At 52.4% G+C, this 23,163-nt stretch overlaps 1 protein-coding gene across 1 annotated transcript; it reads right to left on the reverse strand.

The window, feature by feature from the left end:
* Positions 1-374: 374 nt before the first annotated feature.
* On the reverse strand, positions 375-14,740 carry FIGNL2 (fidgetin like 2). Its single transcript, XM_033083082.1, has 2 exons — positions 14,672-14,740; positions 375-2,539 (listed from the first exon to the last, which is right to left on the reverse strand). Exon 2 carries the CDS (start codon positions 2,526-2,528, stop codon positions 375-377), a length of 2,154 nt encoding a protein of 717 aa, XP_032938973.1. The 5' UTR covers positions 2,529-2,539; positions 14,672-14,740.
* Positions 14,741-23,163: the final 8,423 nt, after the last annotated feature.

A 23,163-nucleotide genomic window follows, 5' to 3' on the forward strand; every position in this document is an offset into this window, starting at 1 on the left:
AATCCATGGAGGAATCCAATCCCAAATCCATGGAGGGATCTGACCCCAAATCCATGGAGGGATCCAAACCCAAATCCATGGAGGGATCCAAACCCAAATCCATGGAGGGATCTAACCCCAAATCCACAGAGGGATTCGATCCGAAATCCATGGAGGGATCTGATCCCAAATCCATGGGGGGATCTGACCCCAAATCCACAGTGGGATCTGACCCCAAATCCAGGGGGTGTTCTGACCCCACTCACACCTGCAGCCCCTGAAGATCCCAAATCCATGGAGGGATCCGGGGCCTCTCTGGACCCCCAAGCCCACTCAGATCCCCCCGACCCCCACCCCAAACCCCTCCCCACCCCCTCGGGCTCACCCCCTGCCCCTCAGTGCCTGGTCCCGTACATCTTATCCCACTCCAGGAACAAGTCCAGCTCCTTCTGGGACGCGGCGGGGCCGACTTTCCCCAGCGCCTTCTCCATCTCCTGATACGCGTTGGGCGCTCCCGGCATCGCCCGGCGCGCCGCCCCGGCGTGCTGGCACAGCCGCAGCAGCTCGGCCACCGAGAAACTCTCGGTGCGCTGGGCCAGCGCGGCCAACTCGCGCTCGCCCAGGCAGCAGCTCTGCTGGGCCAGCGCCTGGCGCAGCACGTGGCGCCGCGCGGCGCCGTCGGGCAAGGCCACGTAGAGCCGCGTGCCGAAACGCCGGTGCGACGCCTCGTCGATGCTACCCGGCCGCGCCGTGGTGCCGATGACCACCACGTTGTGCTCCGACGAGGCGGCCACGTCGTCCAGGTAGGAGAGGAGTTGGGATTTGAGGTTGTTGAGTTGGCGGTCGCCGCCGTCCTCGGCGGAGCGCGCCGCCAGCAAGGATTCGGCTTCGGTGATGAGCACCACGGAGGGTTGGCGGCAGTTGGCCACCAAGAACACGGCTTGGAGGATCTTCTCGGCTTCGGCCTTCCAGGTGGAGAGCAGCGCGGCGCCGCTGAGGCGCAGCAGCGTGGAGCCCAGCTGGGTGGAGATGCAGCGGCTCAGCAGCGTCTTGCCGGTGCCGCGCGGCCCGAAGAGCAGCAGGGTCCGCAGCGGGTGGCTCGTGCCGCCGTAGGAGCCCGGCCGCAGGATGGGCCACAGCAGCTCCTCCTCGATGGCCGCCTTGACCGACAGCTGCCCGGCAATGTCCGACCACTGCACCGGCGGCCCCCGCTCCACCACCTTGGTGTTCACCAGCTCCAGCACCAGCGGGTCCACGCTCTTGGGCTGCTCGTCCAGGAATCCCAAAGCTTTGGAGGGCAACCTCAGCGGGAAGGTGGCTCCGGGCTCGGCGGCGCGCTCGCCGTTGGCCAAGGGCGGGCTGAACTTCTCGAAGGGCTCTGCCGGCCTCAGCGCAGCGTCCCTGGTGCCGTAGGATGGCGACACCATGCCCTTCATCTGCTGCCCGCCGAACTTGCCCGTGTGCTCCTCGCCGGTCCCCGCTGGCCGCTTGCCGGCTTTGAAGGCCACCTGGGGGGACTCGCCGCTGCTGCCGAAGCCGTTGCCCCGGCACTCGCCGTTGTCCGACAGGGCGTACGGAGACTTTGGCTGCTCGTAGCTGTATTTCCTGTACCTGCCCTCGCCATCATCATCACCGCCGATGTCAAACGCCTTCCTCTTCAGCGTGCCCGCCGCCTCCGTGCCCAGCGGGGGCACTGCCAGGGAGCCCAGCCCGGCACTTTGGTAGCCATAGGCGGGGACGCCGGGCGGGCGGGCGGAGGGCGGCGGGGCCGGGATGGGGGTGGGAGCGGCGATGCCCGAGGGCAAATAGGATGCCGGGGTGGGGTGGGGCGGGTGGATGCTCCCATAGCCCGGTTGGGGCGCGTAGCTGCCGCTGGCATAGTTGTACATCGGGCCCGAGGAGCCGTAACCTGGCACCAAAGCAGGCGAGGGGTGCGGGGGCTGCAGGAGCCCCGAGCTGTGCAGCGCAGGAGGGTGCGGAGGCGGCGGCAGCGCTGCAGCGGGCTGGGCGCAGTAACCAGAGGGCAAATAGGTGCCACCATAACCTGAGGGGTACTCCTGAGACGCACCGAGAGCTCCGGAACCCGCAGCAGCCGCCCCGCAGGAATTGCCGGGGTAGCCGGGCTCGCTGAGATTCGCCGACACCACCGGAGAAGCGGCGGGCACGGAGGGTGGCACCACGCCCTTGCTGCCGGCTAGCCCATCGTGGATGGGGGCTAGAGGGAAGTCAGAGCCGTGAGCCCCCGGCCAGGGCTCGCCGTCCCCTTTCTGGCCGTTCACGGGGCCGAAAGCTCCGTCCCCGTAGGCGCCGAGCGTGGGGCGCTCGTAGGGCGCGTCCAGCACCCCCGAGTATTTCTCCGCGTACCTCTTGAGGAGGTTGGAGGCTGTGAGAGCCGAGATGTCATCGTTGGCCCAGGCGTAGTTGAAGCGCTGGCGGGTGCTGGGGTACAGCTCGGATTTGTGGGCTGGGGATGAGGTGGTGGAGGAAACGTCCAGGTGCTGCTCCGGCCACTGGTTCAGGGACTGGGCATGCTCTGGTGACCAGTGCATCTTCGACAGAGCTGTGGGGGGAGGACAGGACGGTGAGAGTGGGAAACGGAGTTCTGTGTGTCCAAAAACTGCCCTGTCCTGTGCCCAAAACTGCCCTGTTCTGTGTCCAAAAATTGCCCTGTCCTGTGCTCAAAAACTGCCCTGTGCCCAAAAACTGCCCAGTCCTGTGCCCAAAAACTGCCCTGTCCTGTTACAACACACCCCAGACTGTGAACACCTAACTCTGATTTCTGTGAACACCTCACTCAGGATATTCTGTGAAGACCTAACTGATATTCTGTGAACACTCAGCTCTGATATTCTGTAAACACCCAACTCCGACATTCTGTGAACACCCGACTCTGATATTCTGTGAACACCCAATTCTGGATAATCTGTGAACACCCAACTCTCATATTCTGTGAACACCCAATTCTGGATAATCTGTGAACACCCAACTCTCATATTCTGTGAACACCTCACTGGATATTCTGTGAACATCCAACCCTGATATTCTGTGAACACCTCACTCTGATATTCTGTGAACACCCAACTCTGGATATTCTGTGAACAACTCACAATATTCTGTGAACACTGAACTCTGATATTCTGTGAACACCCCACTCTAGATATTCTGTGAACATCCAATTCTGATATTCTGTGAACAGCTCACTGGATATTCTGTGAACACTCAACTCTGATATTCTGTAAACATCCAACTTTGATATTCTGTGAACACCCAGTTCTGATATTCTGTGAATACCCAGTTCTGGATATTTGTGAACACCTAACTCTGATATTCTATGAACACTCAACTCTGATATTCTGTGAACACTCAATTCTGGATGTTTGTGAACACCCAACTCGGATATTCTGTGAACAGCTAACTCTGGATATTCTGTGAACACCTCACTGAATATTCTGTGAACACCCCACACTGGATATTCTACGAACACTCAACTCTGGATATTATGTGAACAGCTAATTCTGGATATTCTGTGAACACCCAACTCTGATATTCTGTGAACAGGTCACTGAATATTCCGTGAACACCCTACTCTGGATATTCTGTGAACACCCCACTCTGACACAGGGTTGGTGAGGTCAGGAAGAACCTTCGAGCTCACAGAGCCCAAACTTTTCCCCTTATCACCCCCCCCACAGCACCGAGTGCCACGTCCAGCTGTCCCTCCAGCCACGGTGACTCCACCACGTCCCTTTTGTCCCCTCACACCCCACGATTGTCCAGCCCAGCCCAGCCCAACAACGCTTCCCGTGAAGGAATTCTTCCCCCCAAACCCCCCCTGAGCACGGGCACCTCCTGCTGCTGTCTCTGCTCCAGCCCCCAGGGTGGTGGCATTGTCCCCTGTCCCCACCCCAGTGTCCCCCCTCATCCCCAGAGCCTTGGGGACCTCGTGCCCCACTCCTCGCTGCCTTTCAGCACAATAAGATTAGTCAATGCTTTAATTAACTTATCCCACTCCGGGTTATCAAACTCCCACATGAGGATTCAGGCAGCGGCTCTGTGTGGGCTGGGCTCGCTCCTCCTGGATTTACAGTCACTGTCAAAGTTTTCCTGATGGATAAACACACAGGGAATGCTCCTGGAGCTGCTCTGGCTGTAAAAACACCCAGAAATTCTAAAGGGAAAAATCAGTATTTGGCTGATAAGGCGTTTTCCTTCCTAATTTTAATTTTTGAAGGAATTAAAACGCCACCAGTTTCCATTCTTGCTCTGTGGGTGCAGCACTTCTGTCCCCCAGAAATGCCAGGCTGGACTGGGAGATTTGGGGGCCCTGTGACCACTCCTGGCCACAGCAGCAGTGACCCAGCAAATCCCGGTGGCTTTTGAGGGCAGGGAGCAGCTGCCCACGACAGCAATAAACCCCCCTGCTCCAACACCAGTTAAAAATGGAATTTAGGGGTGGGTCTGGAGATGGAATTGCTGTTCCAAAATACTGAAAGAGGGTGGCAAACGCCACGGGGTGTGTCACCAGGACAGTCCAGCTCCTCCAGCCCCAAATTCCCAAGCTGCTTCAAAGCGCAGGGAACGCACAAACCCCTCCAAACCCTTAAAACCACGACGCGCTCGGGAGAAGAAAAACCCCAAATCCATGGAAAAACCGGCAAAGCCGCGGCAGGGGGAGGGCAGGGAGGAGCTGTCAGGGTTGAAATGGGACGTGAATGAGTGGCGGAGCGGGACAGATGTTTCAATGCTCCCCTTGGCAGTGTGAGAAAATTACTGTCCAGTGACCAAATGGCCGGGCCGGTTCCCACCCTCGCTGCTGCCCATTATCCCCAGCACAAGACAAAGGCGGGCAGGGGGGCTGGGCAGGGAGAATCCCATTGTTCCCGCCCGCCCTAATTATGGAAATCTTGTTAATCTATTCAGCAGCGAGTCTGAACTGGGCTTTTGTTCGGGGGGTTTGGAGCGGGCGTAGCGCTGAGGGTGTCCAACGGCTCGGCGTGGGGATGGGGATGGGAAAAGAGGGATGGGAAAAACGGGATGGGGATGGGGATGGGATGGGATAATGGGATGGGATGGGATGGGATGGGATGGGATGGGATGGGATGGGATGGGATGGGATGGGATGGGATGGGATGGGATGGGATGGGAAAAGAGGGATGGGGATGGAAATGGGATGGGAAAAACGGGATGGGATGGGATGGGATGGGATCAGGACTGGGATCAAGATGGGGATGGGAGAACAGGATCAGGATTGGACTGGGATGGGATCAGCGCTGGGATGGGATCAGTGATGAGATGGGATCAGAGCTGGGATGGGATCAGCAATGGGATGGGATCAGAGATGGGATGGGATGGGGATGGGATGGGATGGGATGGGATGGGATGGGATGGGATGGGATACAGGGATGGGATGGAGGATACAGGGATGGGGATGGGGATGGGATGAGGATGGGGATGGGGATGGAAGGCTGGCTCAGGGAGGGTCCAGGGGGGTCTCATCCCTTCGGCAGCCAAGGTGAATCCTTGGAGCATTCCTGAGGAGCATCCAGTCCTTGGGTGCCAGGCTGAGCTGCCAGGGCACAGCTCTGTGGTCACCCAGGGTTCCACGGTCATCCACAGTTCCATGGTCATGCAGAGCTCTGTGGTCATCCAGGGCTCAGTGGTCATTCACAGCTCTGTGGTCATCCAGACCTCTATGGTCATTCACATGTCCATGGTCATGCAGAGTTCCATGGTCATCCAGAGCTTTGTGGTCATCCATGGTCATGCAGAGTTCTGTGGTCATCCAGGGCTCTGTGGTCATCCAGGGCTCTGTGGTCATTCACAGCTCTGTGGTCATCCACAGTTCCATGGTCATCCAGAACTCCATGGTCATCTAGGGCTCTGTGGTCATCTGTGGTCATCCATGGCTCTGTGGTCATTCCTAGCCATGGCCATCCACGTCTCCATGGTCACCAGGCCGCTGTCCCATCATTCAGCTGCTCGTGTCCCCTCAAGTGCTGAGCTGTCACAACCCACCCGGGACACCACGGCTGTCACAACTCAATCGTGACACCGGAGGTGTCACAGCCCACAGGAGTGTCACAACCCGACCGTGACACCAGGAGTGTCACACTCCACCTGTGACAACTGGGGGTGTCACAACCCATCAGAGGTGTCACAACCTGACTGTGACACCGGGACTGTCACAACCTGACTGTGACACCGGGACTGTCACAACCTGACTGTGACACCAAGTGTCACCCTCCACCTGTGACATTGGGGGTGTCACAACTCACAGGAGTGTCACAACCTGACCCATGACACCGGGACTGTCACAACCCACCAGAAGTGTCAGAACCGACCATGACACCAGGGGTGTCACAAGCCACTGGGGATGTCACAACCCACAGTGAGTGTCACAACCTGACCATGACACCAGAACAGTCACAGCCTGACTGACTGAGAGTGTCACAAGCCATCCATGACACTGGGGGTGTCACAACCCACTGGGGGTGTCACAACCTGACTGTGACACTGAGGGTGTCACACCCCACCTGCGACACAGGGACGGTTACAACCCACAGTGAGTGTCACAACCTGACCCTTGACACCGGGACTGTCACAACTTACCAGAGGTGTCACAACCCGGCTGTGACACCAGGGGTGTCACAGTCCACTGGGGATGTCACAACCTGACCGTGACACCGGAACTGTCACAACCTGACTGACACTGAGAGTGTCACACTCCACCCTTGACACCGAGACAGTCACAACCCACAGGGGTGTCACAACCCAACTGTGACACCGGGACTGTCACAACCTGACTGTGACACTGAGAGTGTCACAACTCACAGTGAGTGTCACAACCTGACCATGACACCGGAACTGTCACAACCTGGCTGTGACATTGGGAGTGTCACACGCCATGCGTGACACCGGGGGTGTCACAACCTGACTGTGATACCAGGGGTGTCACAACTCACAGGGGTGTCACAACCTGACCCTGACACCGGGACTGTCACAACCTGACTGTGACACCGAGTGTCACACTCCGCTCTTGACACCGAGACAGTCACAACCCGCAGTGAGTGTCACAACCTGACTGTGACACTGAGGGTGTCACACTCCACCCGTGACACCGGGACAGTCACAACCCACAGGGGTGTCACAATCAGACTGTGACACCAGGAGTGTCACAACCCACAGTGAGTGTCACAACCTGACTGACGAGTGTCACACTCCACCTGTGACACTGAGAGTGTCACAACCTGACTGTGACACCAAGACTGTCACAACCTGACTGACACTGAGAGTGTCACACTCCACCCTTGACACTGAGACAGTCACAACCCACAGGGGTGTCACAACCTGACTGTGACACCGAGACTGTCACAACCTGACTGACACTGAGAGTGTCACAAGCCACAGGGGTATCACAACCCGACTGTGACACCGGGACTGTCACAATCCACTGGGGGTGTCACAACCCGGCTGTGACACCAGGGGTGTCACAAGCCATTGGGAATGTCAAAACCCACAGTGAGTGTCACAACCTGACCATGACACCAGAACAGTCACAACCTGACTGACACTGAGAGTGTCACAAGCCACCCATGACACTGGGGGTGTCACAACCCACAGGGGGTGTCACAACCTGACTGTGGCACTGAGGGTGTCACACCCCACCTGCGACACAGGGACGGTTACAACCCACAGGGGTGTCACAATCAGACTGTGACACCAGGAGTGTCACAACCCACCAGAGGTGTCACAACCGACCATGACACCAGGGGTGTCACAAGCCACTGGGGATGTCACAACCCACAGTGAGTGTCACAACCTGACCCTTGACACTGGCACTGTCACAATCCACTGGGGGTGTCACAACCCGGCTGTGACACCAGGACTGTCACAACCCACAGGGGTGTCACAACCTGACCATGACACCGGCACTGTCACAACCCAGGGTGTCACAAACCACTGGGGATATCACAACCCACCCGTGACACCGGAACTGTCACAACCTGACTGACACTGAGAGTGTCACACTTCACCCGTGACACCGGGACTGTCACAATCCACTGGGGGTGTCACAACCCACAGTGAGTGTCACAACCTGACCCTGACACCAGAACTGTCACAACCTGACTGGCACTGAGAGTGTCACACTCCACTGGAGGTGTCACAACCCACAGTGAGTGTCACAACCTGACCCATGACACTGGGACTGTCACAACCCACAGTGAGTGTCACAACCTGACTGTGACACTGAAGGTGTCACACTCCACCCTTGACACTGAGACAGTCACAACCCACAGGGGTGTCACAACCCGACTGTGACACTGAAGGTGTCACACTCCACCCGTGACACCAGGACTGTCACAACCCACCCTGGGGGACATTCCAGCCTGTCCTCACCTCATTAATATTAATAACTAATTTTAATTAATGCTGGTACTGGGGTGCATTCCAACCCCATCCAGAAATTAATATTAATTAATGACGATATTGGGGAACCTTCCAGCCCAATCCAGGAATGAATATTAATTAATGCTGATACTGATGAGCATCCCAACCCCATCTAGGAATGAATATTAATTAATGTTGATATTGGGGAACATTCCAGCCCAATTCAGAAATGAATATTAATTAATGCTGATACTGATGAGCCTCCCAGTCCCATCCATGAATTAATATTAATTAATGTTGATACTGGGGAAGCTCTCAACCCTGTCCAGGAATTAATATTAATTAATGTCCCAGTCCCATTGTGTTTTTTGCCTTGGATCCTCCTTGGAGGGATCTGAGCAAATCCTGCTCTGTTATTTCCACAATTTCCACAATTTCCATCATTTCCCTAATTTCTGCTGAGCCAATCCTGCCCTTCCATCCCCATCCTTTGGAAATGGAATTTGGAATTCCATCCCAAATTTCCATCCAGGGAGGAATTCTCAGCATCTCATCCAGGCAGGAAATCTCCAAATCTCAACCCAGGGAGACCCCAAAATTCTGCCAGGGGAGGACATCCCAAAATTCAGGTCCAGGACACCCCAGGAAAACCAGCTGGGCACAGGAAAATCAACTCAGCACAGAAAAATCATCACAGAAAAATCAACTTTGCTGCACACAAAAATCATCACAGAAAAATCAACTTTGCACAGAAAAATCATCACAGAAAAATCAACTTTGCTGCACAGCAAACACAGCACAGAAAAATCAACTTTGCACAGAAAAAATCAACTTTGCTGCACTGAAAACTCATCAAGAAAAATCAACTTGGCACAGAAAAATCAACTTTTCTGCACTGAAACCTCATCACACAAAAATCCAATTTGCTGCACAGCAAACACAGCAGAGGAAAATCAACTCTGCTGATTCCGGGAAATGACACAAAATCACCAAGAAATTACACAAAAAGCCCCCAAAAAAATCACAAAAAAGCACCAAAAAAAATTTTACAAAAAATCGCACCAAAAACCCCCAAAAATCACAAAAAAATGCCCAAAAAATCACAAAAAAATTAAAAAAAAATTAAAAATTCACCCAAAAATCACACAAAACCACCAAAACTTACACAAAATCACAACAAAAAAAAATCACAAAAAATGACACAAAAACACAAAAAAATCACACAAAAGCACCAAAAATCATCATCAAATCCCAGCTATAAAATTTAAATTTAACAACTATTAAATTTTAAAAAGGGGTGCAGCAGGTGGAAGCTGAGTTCTTGAGCTGGATCCCAGATTCCACAGGGAAAATCAAATTTCTCTGGAGATTTCCCGGCCCAAAAAAAGGGCTGGGAAAAGGAGGGGGGAGGAGAAAATGCAGAGGAGGGATTGGAAAGGGGATCCACACGGGACACGAGCTCTGCTCAGCCCAAATGATAACGGCACAGGGCAGGAATGCGGGAGAACAAAGGGAGGGCAGGAACTGCGGGAATTCCGGGCTGGGGAGGGGAAAATCCTTCATTGAGTCTGGAATTCTGAGCTGGAAATTAAAAAATCCTTCATTGATTCTGGAATTCTGAACCGGAAATTAAAAATCCTTCACTGATCCCGGAATTCTGAGTTGGAAATTAAAAAATCCTTCATTGATCTGGGAATTCTGGGCTGGAAATTAAAAAATCTTTCATTGATCCTGGAATTCTGAGCTGGAAATTTAAAAAACCTTCATTGATCTGGGAATTCCGGGCTGGGGAGGGGGAAAATCCTTCATTGAGCCTGGAATTCTGGGTTGGAAATTAAAAAAATCCTTCATTGATCTGGGAATTCTGAGCTGGAAATTAAAAAATCCTTCAATGATCCAGGAAATCTGAGTTGGAAATTAAAAAACCTTCATTGATCTGGGAATTCTGGACTGGAAATTAAAAAATCCTCCCCTGATCCCGGAATTCTGAGCTGGAAATTAAAAAACTTTCATTGATCTGGGAATTCTGAGCTGGAAATTAAAAAATCCTTTCCTGATCCTGGAATCCTGAGCTGGGAATTAAAAAACTTTCATTGATCCTGGAATTCTGAGCTGGAAATTTAAAAACTTTCATTGATCTGGGAATTCTGAGCTGGGGAGGGGAAAATCCTTCATTGAGCCTGGAATTCTGAGCTGGAAATTAAAAAACTTTCATTGATCCTGGAAATCTGAGCTGGAAATTAAAAAACCTTCATTGATCCCAGAATTCTGCGCTGGAAATTAAAAAAATCCTTCATTGATCTGGGAATTATGGGCTGGAAATTAAAAAACTTTCATTGATCTGGGAATTCTGAGCTGGGGAGGGGAAAATCCTTCATTGATCTGGGAATTCTGGGCTGGAAATTAAAAAACTTTCATTGATCTAGGAATTATGGTCTGAGGAGGGAGAAAACCTTCATTGATCCTGGAATTCTGAGCTGGAAATTAAAAAATCCTTTCCTGATCTGGGAATCCTGAGCTTGAAATCACAAAATCCTTCATTGATCTGGGAATTCTGGGCTGGAAATTAAAAACTTTAATTGATCTGGGAATTCTGAGCTGGAAATTAAAAAATCCTTCATTGATCCCAGAATTCTGTGCTGGAAATTAAAAAACTTTCATTGATCTGGGAATTCTGGGCTGGAAATTAAAAATCCTTCATTGATCCTGGAATTCTGGACTGGAAATTAAAAAATTTTCATTGATCCTGGAATTCTGAGCTGGAAATTAAAAAATCCTTCAATGATCCAGGAAATCTGAGCTGGAAATTAAAAAACTTTCATTGAGCCTGCAATTCTGAGCTGGAAATCACAAAATCATTAATTGATCTGGGAATTCTGGGCTGGAAATTAAAAACTTTCATTGATCTGGGAATTCTGAGCTGGAAATTAAAAAATCCTTCATTGATCCCAGAATTCTGAGCTGGAAATTAAAAAACTTTCATTGATCTGGGAATTCTGGACTGGAAATTAAAAAAACTTTCATTGATCTGGGAATTCTGAGCTGGAAATTAAAAAATCCTTCATTGATCTGGGAATTCTGAGCTGGGGAGGAGAAAATCCTTCATTGAGCCTGGAATTCTGGGTTGGAAATTAAAAAACTTTCATTGATCCTGGAATTCTGAGCTGGAAATTAAAAATTCTTCATTGATCCCAGAATTCTGAGCTGGAAATTTTAAAAACCTTCATTGATCTAGGAATTCTGAGCTGGGGAGGGGAAAATCCTTAATTGATCCTGGAATTCTGAGTTGGGAATTAAAAAATCCTTCATTGATCTGGGAATTCTGAGCTAGAAATCGTAAAAATCTTAATTGATTTGGAAATTCTGGGCTGGAAATCACAAAAATCTTAATTGATCTGGGAATTCTGAGTTGGAAATTGCAAAAACCTTCATTGATCTGGGAATTTCCGTCTGGGTGAGCACAAAATCCTTCCAAGTTCCAGGAATTCTGAGATGAGGAGCACAAATCCCTTCCCAGCTACAGGAATTTCAAATTGGGAAGCACAAACCCATTCCCTGATCCAGAAATTTTGAGCTGGGTGAGCACAAAATCCATCCCTGCTCCAGGAATTTCCATCTGGAAATCACAAAATTCCTTCCCTGTTCCAGGAATTCCAAGCTGGGTGAGCACAAAATCTGTCTCTGCTCCAGGAATTTCCATCTGGAAATCACAGATCCCTTCCCTGCTCCAGAAATTCTGAGATGAGGAGCACAAATCCCTTCCCTGCTCCAGGAATTTCAAACTGGGAAGCACAAACACATTCCCTGCTCCAGGAATTTCGAGCTTGGGAACACAAAACTCATTCCCTGCTCCAGGAATTCTGAGCTGTGTGAGCACAAAACCATTCCCAGCTCCAGGAATTTCCATCTGGAAATCACAAACTCATTCCCTGTTCCAGGAATTCCGAGCAGGGTGAGCACAAACCCATTCCCTGATTCAGGAATTTCCATCTGGAAGTCACAAAACCTTCCCAGCTCCAGGAATTCCGAGCTGTGTGAGCACAAATCCATTCCCTGCTCCAGGAATTTCCATCTGGAAATCACAAACCCATTCCCTGCTCCAGGAATTTCGAGCTTGGGAACACAAAACCATTCCCTGCTCCAGGAGTTTCCATCTGGAAATCACAAAATTCCTTCCCTGCTCCAGGAATTCTGAGTTGGGTGAGCACAAAACCCTTTCCTGCTCCAGGAATTTCCATCTGGAAGTCACAGATCCCTTCCCTGCTCCAGGAATTCTGAGATGAGGAGCACAGATTCCTTCCCAGCTCCAGGAATTTCCATCTGGAAATCACAAAACCATTCCCTGATCCAGGAATTTCCATCTGGAAATCACAAATCCCTTCCCTGCTCCTGGAATTTGGGCACAGCCAAAGTTGTTCCCAGAGTCGTTCCCCCATTTCCCCACTCCAGGAATTTTTTGTGGCCTCTCCCCCATTTCCCCACTCCAGGAATTTTTTTTTCTCTCTCCCCCATTCCCCACCCCAGGAATTTTGTGGCCCCAAATCCCACCTCCACAAAAACCCCTCCAGCAGCCGCCAGCACAAAAAACAAACAATTCTGCATCTCTCATAATTTCAGCAGCGATATTTTCCCAATCAATAATCCAGGGAAAACCGGGGATACAAACGCCGAGCCCGGGATGAATCCGGGATGTTTTTTTGCAGGAACACAATAAAGGACGTGCCATTCATTATCCCCGCAGTCCCCCCAGAGAAAATGTCAACACACTTCTGTCGGAGAGAGCTAAAACAAATGTTTGACGTGATAAACAACGGCCGGGCCTCGGCCCCCGCTGAAATGTTTAATTCAGAGCAAACAGAGGGAAAAAAATCTCAATTCCCACCGGGAAATCCAGCACCAAAGAGCCGATTCTGTGTGAAATTCCTGGGATCTGTCACAAAGCCGCGCGGTTTTAATGTGGGTTTTGTGGTTTGTAAAAGCGGGGGTGATGTGGAGCAGCACATGGCGCCTCCGGGAGAATTTATAGCGGAATCCGCGGGATAAAGTGATTTTAAACCTTTCCCGGGTTTCTTTTTCCACTGAGGGAAAAACTCCGCTTTCCCAAAATAATAATAATAATAATAAAGGAGATTTTGGGTAAAATTTTTGTGTAAAAATCGGCCCCAGGTCCTGAACGCTGTGAGTGTTTTGAAGGCGAGCGCTCCGGCGTGCGCTTGACGTGCGACAGCGGCTGCGGGAGCGGCGGCATTGTTCTGGGGAGAGGGAGGAGGAGGAGGAGGGAGGGAGGGATGGGAGGGATGGAGGGATGGGAGGGATGGGAGAGATGGGAGAGATGGGAGAGATGGGAGAGATAGGAGGGAGGGAAAGAAGGAGGGAGGAGGGATGGAGGGATGGGAGAGATGGAAGAGATGGGAGGAGGGATGGAGGGAAGGAGGGAGGGATGGGAGAGAGGGAGGGAGGAAGGGATGGGGAGATGGGATGGGAGGAGGGATGGGAGGAGGGATGGAGGGAAGTAGGGATGGGGGAGGGAGGGAGAGGAAGGCAGGGATGAAGGGAAGGATGAGAGTATAGAGGGAGGGAGGGATGGAGGGAAGGATGAGAGGATGGAGGGAGGGAAGGAGGGATGGAGAGAAGGAGGGAAGGAGGGAGGGATGGGAGGGAGGGATGGAGGGAAGTAGGGATGGGGGGAGGGAGGGAGAGGAAGGCAGGGATGAAGGGAAGGATGAGAGGATGGAGGGAGGGAAGGAGGGACGGAGAGAAGGAGGGAAGGAGGGAGGGATGGGAGGAGGGAGGGAGGGATGGGAGATAAATGGAGGGCGGGAGGGAGGGAGGGAGAGAGGGAGGGATGGGATAGAGGGAAGGAGGGATGGGGGAGGGATGAAGGGAGGGATGAGGGGAGGGAGGAAGGGAGAGAGGGAGGGATGGGAGGAGGGATGAAGGGATGGAGGGATAGAGGGAGAGATGGGGAAGGAGGGATGGGGGGAGGGATGGATGCATGGATGGATGGAGTGATGGATGCATGGACGGACGGACGGACAATCGCGCCGTGAGCCCTCTCTGCCCTTCAGGCAGGGTTAGGCTCAGGGTTAGGCTCAGGGTTAGGCTCAGCCCAGCTCCCCTCGCAGCACAGCCCGGCTCTTGTCACGGAGCTCCGGGGGTCGCAGGGCAGGGATCACCCAAGGCCCGGCGCTGCCCCGCTCCCCTCCCGCGACCCCTCCCCAGCTCCGGCCGCTTTCTCCGCACGGGCTCCGCATCCCGGGGGGGCTCGGGCGATGCTCCCCGGCCCTGCCCGACCCGCACTCACCTCCTCATGCCGGCGGGGCCCTCAGCGCAGCCCGGGAGGCCGAGCCGGGCGCCGCATCCTGCGCTGCCGCCCGGACAATGCGGGGCGGGCGCGGCGGCCCCGGGCGGCGGGGGCTGGGGCCGGGCTGGGGCTGGGGCTGGGGCCGGGGCCGGGGCCGGGGCCGCGGCCGGGGCCTGGGCTGGGGCTGCCCCCCCGCCTCCCACCGCCCACCGCCCACCGCCCACCGCCCACCGCCCGCCCCCGAGTGCGGCGGGGCGGAGCGGAGCGGAGAGGAGCGGAGGGAACACGGAGCGGGGCAGGGAGAGGTGCGGGGATGGAGGGAGAGGGAATGGAGAGGAGAGGGAATGGAGCGGGGATGGAGAGGAGCGGGGATGGAGAGGAGAGGGAATGGAGAGGGAATGGAGAGATGAGGGAATGGAGAGAGAGGGAATGGAGAGGGAATGGAGAGGGAATGGAGAGGAGCGGGGATGGAGAGGAGTGGGAATGGAGAGAGAGGGAATGGACAGAGAGGGAATGGAGTGGAGAGGGAATGGAGTGGGAATGGAGAGGAGAGGGAATGGAGCAGGAATGGAGAGGAGAGGGAATGGAGAGGTGCGGGAATGGAGAGGAGCGGGAATGGAGTGGGGATGGAGAGGGAATGGAGAGGAGAGGGAAAGGATGGAGAGGTGCGGGGATGGAGAGGAGAAGGAACGGAGAGGAGAGGGAATGGAGAGGGAATGGAGAGGAGAGGGAATGGAGAGGAACAGGAATGGATGGAGAGGAGCGGGAATGGATGGAGAGGAGCGGGAATGGATGGAGAGGAGCGGGAATGGAGAGGAGAGGGAATGGAGAGGGAATGGAGAGGAGAGGGAATGGAGAGGAGTGGGGATGGAGAGGAGTGAGGATGGAGAGGGAATGGAGAGGAGAGGGAATGGAGAGGAGTGGGGATGGAGAGGAGTGAGGATGGAGAGGGAATGGAGAGGAGCAGGAATAGAGAGGAGAGGGAATGGAGAGGAGAGGAGAGGAGAGGAGAGGAGAGGAGAGGAGAGGAGAGGAGAGGAGAGGAGAGGAGAGGAGAGGAGAGGAGAGGAGAGGAGAGGAGAGGAGAGGAGAGGAGAGGAGAGGAGAGGAGAGGAGAGGAGAGGAGAGGAGAGGAGAGGAGAGGAGAGGAGAGGAGAGGAGAGGAGAGGAGAGGAGAGGAGAGGAGAGGAGAGGAGAGGAGAGGAGAGGAGAGGAGAGGAGAGGAGAGGAGAGGGAATGGAGAGGAGAGGGCATGGAGAGATGCGGGAATGGAGAGAGAGGGAATGGAGAGGAGAGGGAATGGAGGGAGAGGTGTGGGAATGGAGAGGAGAAGGGATGGAGAGGAGCGGAGATGGAGAGGAGAGGGAATGGAGAGGAGCGGGAAGGGATGGAGAGAAAGGTGCGGGAATGGAGAGGGAATGGAGAGGAGAGGGAATGGAGAGGAGCGGGAATGGAGGGAGAGGAGCGGGAATGGAGAGGGAATGGAGAGGGAATGGAGAGGTGCGGGAATGGAGAGGAGAGGGGCGGGAATGGAGAGGAGAGGTGCGGGAATGGATGGAGAGGAGCAGGGATGGAGAGGGAATGGAGAGGAGTGGGCTACGCTCTGGACAGAGCTGGGCAGGGATGGACAGGGATGGACAGGGATGGACAGAGATGGACAGGGATGGACAGGGATGGACAGGGATGATTGGACAGGGATGGACAGGGATGATTGGACAGGGATGGACAGAGATGGACAGGGATGGACAGGGATGGACAAGGATGGACAGAGATGGACAGGGATGGACAGGGATGGACAGGGATGGACAGAGATGGACAGGGATGGACAAGGATGGACAGGGATGGACAGGGATGATTGGACAGGGATGGACAGGGATGATTGGACAGGGATGGACAGAGATGGACAGGGATGGACAGGGATGGATAGGGATGGACAGGGATGGACAGGGATGGACAGAGATGGACAGGGATGGACAAGGATGGACAGAGATGCACAGGGATGGACAGGGATGGACAAGGATGGGCAGAGATGGGCGCGGTCCTGGTAAAGCTGGGACAGAGCTGGGCAGGGTCAGGATAAATAAATAAATAAATAAATAAATAAAATGTATGTCTTAAATAAATTATTTAAATAAATGATTGAAATAAATGATTCAAATAATGATTTAAATAAATTATCTAAATAAAGGATTTAGAATAAATGATTTAAATAAATGATTTAAATAAATGATTTAAATAAATGTGTGGCTGTGGGATTGAGGAGGGAATGAGCACAGGGGTTGTGATGATGAGGATGAAGATGAAGATGAAGATGAAGATGATGAGGAGGATGATGAAGATGACCGTGGTGATGATGATGAAGATGATGATGATGATGATGATGACAATGAAGATGACAATTATGATGATGAGGATGACAATGCTGATGAAGACAACGATGATGATAACGATGACGATGACAAAGATGATGATAATGAGGACGATAATGGTGATGAAGATGACAACGATGATGATGATGATGATGGTGATGATGATGATGATGAAGATGATGATAACGATGATGACAGCAATGACAATGATGATGACGACGATGATGATTGCAATAAGGAGGACAATGAAGATGATGAAGATGATGATGATGATGGCGATGATGATCACAATGATGATGATGATAATGAAGATAATGACGATGATAACAATGATGACGACAATGAGGAGGACGATGAAGATGATGATGATGAGGAGGATGATGAAGATGATGATGATGGGGATGGTGATGAAGATGATGGTAACGATGATGATGATGAGGAGGAGGACAATGAAGATGATGAAGATGGCGATGAGGAAAAGCACAATGATGACAACAATGATAATGAAGATAATGACGATGATAACAATGATGATGATGATGAGGACGATGAGGATGGTGAAGATGACGATGATGATGATGATGATGACGATGATGAGGATGACGATGAAGATGATGATGCTGTGCCCACCCTGAGCAGGGGAGGGTGGGCCAAGGGCTGGGATGGGAATGGGGAAATGGGAATGGGAACGGGATTTGGGAATGGGGATAGGGGATTTGGGAACGCTGGGGTGGAGCTGGGAATCAGCCTGGGAGGCTTTGGGGGAGGATCTGAAGGTGGGGCTCAGTTCTGGGTTATTTTGGGGGTGGATCTGAGGGTGGGGCTCGGTTTTGGGGGGATCTGAGGGTGGGCATCAGTTTTGGGGATTTTTGGAGGGGGATCTGAGGTGGGGTTCAGTTTTGGGGGGGGGATCTGAGGTGGGGGTCGCTCTTGGGGTATTTTCGGGGTGTTTTTGCACACCGAGGGCCGCAGGAGCCGCAGGGTCGGGTGAGATATCGGGGCAGTGTTTGCAAGGTTAATTAACGGTTAATTAACACAAGGCTCTGCAGCCTGGGAACGCCGGTTCAGCGCTCGGCCAGGGGGTGCAGAGGGGAAATCCGAGCTGGGAGTGCCCCCCAAACTGAAATCCGAGCTGGGAGCGCCCCCCAGGAGCCCCCAAAAATGAATTCAGAGCTGGGAGTGCCCCCCAAAACTGAAATCCGAGCTGGGACTGGCCCCCAAACTGAAATCCGAGCTGGGAGCGCCCCCCAGCAGCCCCCAAACTGAAACCAGAGCTGGGAGTGCCCCCCAGGAGCCCCCAAAAATGAATTCAGAGCTGGGAGTGCCCCCCAAAACTGAAATCAGGGACATTTCCCAGTTGGAGAATTCCCAGTTACCCCCGCCCTGCTGGGACATTTCCCAGTTCCACTCCCATTGCTCCCAGTTCCATTCTAATCACTCCCAGTTCTCCCCCGTCGCTCCCAGTTCCACTCCCATCACTCCCAGTACCATTCCCAGTGCTCCCAGTTCTCCCCCATCACTCCCAGTCCCACTCCCAGTGCCCCCAGTTCCACTCCCATCACTCCCAGTTCCATTCCCAGTGCTCCCAGTTCCACTCCCAGCGCTCCTAAATCCAACCTCAAAGATCCTAAATCCACTCCCAGTGCTCCCAGTTCCACTCCTATCACTCCCAGTTCCACTCCCATCACTCCCAGTTCCACTCCCAGTGCCCCCAGTTCCATTCCCATCGCTCCCAGTTCCATTCCCATCACTCCCAGTTCCATTCCCATCGCTCCCAGTTCCATTCCCATCGCTCCCAGTTCTCTCCCAGTGCTTCCAGTTCTCCCCCATCGCTCCCAGTTCTCCCCCATCACTCCCAGTTCCACTCCCATCGCTCCCAGTTCCATTCCCATCACTCCCAGTTCTCCCCCATGGCTCCCAGTTCCACTCCCATCGCTCCCAGTTCCATTCCCATCACTCCCAGCTCCACTCCCATCACTCCCAGTTCTCCCCCATTGCTCCCAGTTCCATTCCCATCACTCCCAGTCCCACTCCCAGTGCTCCCAGTTCTGTTCCCATCACTCCCAGTTCTCCCCCATTGCTCCCAGTTCCATTCCCAGTGCCCCCAGTCCCACTCCCAGTGCTCCCAGTTCCATTCCCAGTGTTCCCAGTTCTCCCCCATCACTCCCTATTCCATTCCCATCACTCCCAGTCCCACTCCCAGTGCCCCCAGTTCCATTCCCAGTGCTCCCAGTTCTACCCCATTACTCCCAGTTCCACTCCCATCGTTCCCAGTTCTCCCCCATAGCTCCCAGTTCCACTCCCAGTGCTCCCAGTTCCACTCCCATCACTCCCAGTTCTCCCCCATCACTCCCAGTTCCATTCCCATCACTCCCAGTTCTCCCCCGTCACTCCCAGTTCCATTCCCATCACTCCCAGTTCCATTCCCATCACTCCCAGTTCGATTCCCATCACTCCCAGTTCCATTCCCAGTGCTCCCAGTTCCACTCCCATCACTCCCAGTTCCATTCCCATCACTCCCAGTTCCACTCCCATCACTCCCAGTTCCACTCCCATCACTCCCAGTTCCATTCCCATCACTCCCAGCCCCACTCCCAGAGCCCCCAGTTCATTCCCATCACTCCCAGTTCTCCCCCATCACTCCCAGTTCCATTCCCAGTGCTCCCAGTTCCACTCCCATCACTCCCAGTTCTCCCCCATCACTCCCAGTTCCATTCCCATCACTCCCAGTTCTTCCCCATCACTCCCAGTTCTCCCCCATCACTCCCAGTTCCATTCCCATCACTCCCAGTTCCACTCCCATCACTCCCAGTTCACCCCCATCACTCCCAGTTCCATTCCCATCACTCCCAGTTCCATTCCCATCACTCCCAGTTCTCCCCCATCACTCCCAGTTCCATTCCCATCACTCCCAGTTCCACTCCCATCACTCCCAGTTCACCCCCATCACTCCCAGTTCCATTCCCATCACTCCCAGTTCCATTCCCATCACTCCCAGTTCTCCCCCATCACTCCCAGTTCCACTCCCAGTGCCCCCAGTTCCATTACCAGTGCTCCCAGTTCTCTCCCATCACTCCCTATTCCATTCCCATCACTCCCAGTCCCACTCCCAGTGCCCCCAGTTGCACTCCCAGTGCTCCCAGTTCTCCCCCATCACTCCCAGTTCCATTCCCATCGCTCCCAGTTCCATTCCCATCACTCCCAGTTCTCCCCCATCACTCCCAGTCCCACTCCCAGTGCCCCCAGTTCCATTCCCATCACTCCCAGTCCCACTCCCAGTGCCCCCAGTTGCATTCCCAGTGCTCCCAGTTCTCCCCCATCACTCCCAGTTCCATTCCCATCGCTCCCAGTTCCATTCCCATCACTCCCAGTTCCATTCCCATCACCCCCCGTCCCACTCCCAGTGCCCTCAGTACCATTCCCATCACTCCCAGTTCATTCCCAGTGCCCCCAGTTCATTCCCAGTGCTCCCAGTTCTCCCCCATCACTCCCAGCTCCATTCCCATCACTCCCAGTTCCATTCCCATCACTCCCAGTCCATTCCCAGTGCTCCCAGTTCTCCCCCATCGCCCCCTCCCCATCTGTTTCCCCCTCCCCCCCCGTGTCCCGGGGGTCCCCCCGGATTTTCCCGGCTGGTTCCGATCCCAACCCCGCTCCCCCCGGGCTCCCCCCGGGCTCCCCCCGGGCTCCCCCAGCCCCATTCCCGCATTCCAGGCTCCCAATTCCGCCTTTGTGGGGCCGAGGAATGTTCCAGTCCCGGCTCGGGTTACGGGAACCAGAAACAAGGAACGAGGAACAAGAGCCCTTTGTGCTCGGCCGGCAGCGCAGGGGTTAACGCGAGGGGCAGAGCCGCCAATTTGGATTTTTCACCTCATTTTCTAAGGGAACTCCTCCATACAAAATGAGGATTTTGGATTTTTCACCTCATTTTCTATAGGGGAATCCCACTCACAAAGAGAATTTTGGATTTTTTTTTCCCAAGAGGATTCCCCACACAAAAAGAGGATTTTGGATTTTTTTTTTTCCCTATTTCCAAGGGAACTCCTCCATACAAAATGAGGATTTTGGATTTTTCACCTCATTTTCCAAGGGAACTCCTCCATATAAAAAGAGAATTTTGGATTTTTCACCCCATTTCCAAAGAGGATTCCCCACTCACAGAGAGAATTTTGGATTTTTCACCTCATTTTCCAAGGGGGAATCCCAGCCACAAAGGGAATTTGGGATTTTTAATCCCCATTTTCCAAGGGGAGTCCCCACACACAAAGAGAATTTTGGATTTTTTACCCCCATTTTAACCCCACCAAATTCCACAAGCAGAATTTTGATTTTTCCCCCCATTTCCAAAGAGGATTCCCCACACAAAAAGAGGATTTTGGATTTTTTTTTCCCCATTTCCCAGGGAACTCCTCCATACAAAATGAGGATTTGGGATTTTTCACCTCATTTTCCAAAGAGGATTCCCCACTCACAGAGAGAATTTTGGATTTTTCACCTCATTTTCCAAGGGGGAATCCCAGTCACAAAGAGAATTTTTGATTTTTCACCTCATTTTCAAGGGGGGAATCCCACTCAGAAAGAGAATTTCGGATTTTTCACCTCATTTTCTAAGGGGGATCCCACTCACAAAGAGAATTTTGGATTTTTTAAACTCATTTTCACCCCACCAAGCTCCACAAGCAGAATTTTGATTTTTCCCCCCATTTCCAAAGAGGATTCCCCACACAAAAAGAGGATTTTGGATTTTTTTTTCCCCCATTTCCAAGGGAACTCCTCCATATAAAAAGAGAATTTTGGATTTTTTATCCCCATTTCCAAAGAGGATTCCCCACTCACAGAGAAAATTTTGGATTTTTTATCCCCATTTCCCAAGGGAATTCCTCCATACAAAAAAAGAATTTGGGATTTTTCACCTCATTTTCCAAGGGAACTCCTCCATATAAAAAGAGAATTTTGGATTTTTCACCTCATTTTCCAGGGGGAAATCCCAGTCACAAAGAGAATTTGGGATTTTTTATCCCCATTTTCCAAGGCGGAATCCCACCCACTCACAAAGAGAATTTTGGATTTTTTTTTCCCCAAGAGGATTCCCCACACGAAAAGAGGATTTCGGATTTTTTTATCCCCATTTTCATGGGAACTCCTCCATACAAAATGAGGATTTCGGATTTTTCACCCCCATTTCCACTTGGGAATCCCACTCACAAAGAGAATTTCGGATTTTTCACCTCATTTTCCAAGGGGAAATCCCAGTCACAAAGAGGATTTTGTATTTTTTACCCCCATTTTAACCCCACCAAATTCCACAAGCAGAATTTTGATTTTTCCCCCCATTTCCAAAGAGGATTCCCCACACAAAAAGAGGATTTTGGATTTTTTTTTTCCCCATTTCCAAGGGAACTCCTCCATACAAAAAGAGAATTTTGGATTTTTCACCTCATTTTCCAAGGGAACTCCTCCATATAAAAAGAGAATTTTGGATTTTTCACCCCATTTCCAAAGAGGATTCCCCACTCACAAAGAGAATTTTGGATTTTTCACCTCATTTTCCAGGGGGAAATCCCAGTCACAAAGGGAATTTGGGATTTTTTATCCCCATTTTCCAGGGGGGAATCCCACCCACTCACAAAGAGAATTTTGGATTTTTTATCCCCATTTCCCAAGGGAACTCCTCCATACAAAAAAAGAATTTGGGATTTTTCACCCCATTTTCCAAGGAGAACCCCCGCACAAAAAGAGAATTTTGGATTTTCACCCCATTTTCCAAGGGAACTCCTCCATATAAAAAGAGAATTTTGGATTTTTCACCCCATTTCCAAAGAGGATTCCCCACTCACAGAGAGAATTTTGGATTTTTCACCTCATTTTCCAGGGGGGAATCCCACTCACAAAGACGATTTGGGATTTTTTATGCCCATTTTCCATGGGGGAATCCCACTCAGAAAGAGAATTTCGGATTTTTCACCCCATTTTCCAAGGGGAAATCCCAGTCACAAAGAGGATTTTGGATTTTTTAAACTCATTTTCACCCCACCAAGCTCCACAAGCAGAATTTTGATTTTTCCCCCCATTTCCAAAGAGGATTCCCCACACAAAAAGAGGATTTTGGATTTTTTTTTCCCC

The sequence above is a fragment of the Catharus ustulatus genome, chromosome 31, assembly GCF_009819885.2.
Source record: "Catharus ustulatus isolate bCatUst1 chromosome 31, bCatUst1.pri.v2, whole genome shotgun sequence".
NCBI classification, from domain to species: Eukaryota; Metazoa; Chordata; class Aves; order Passeriformes; family Turdidae; genus Catharus; species Catharus ustulatus.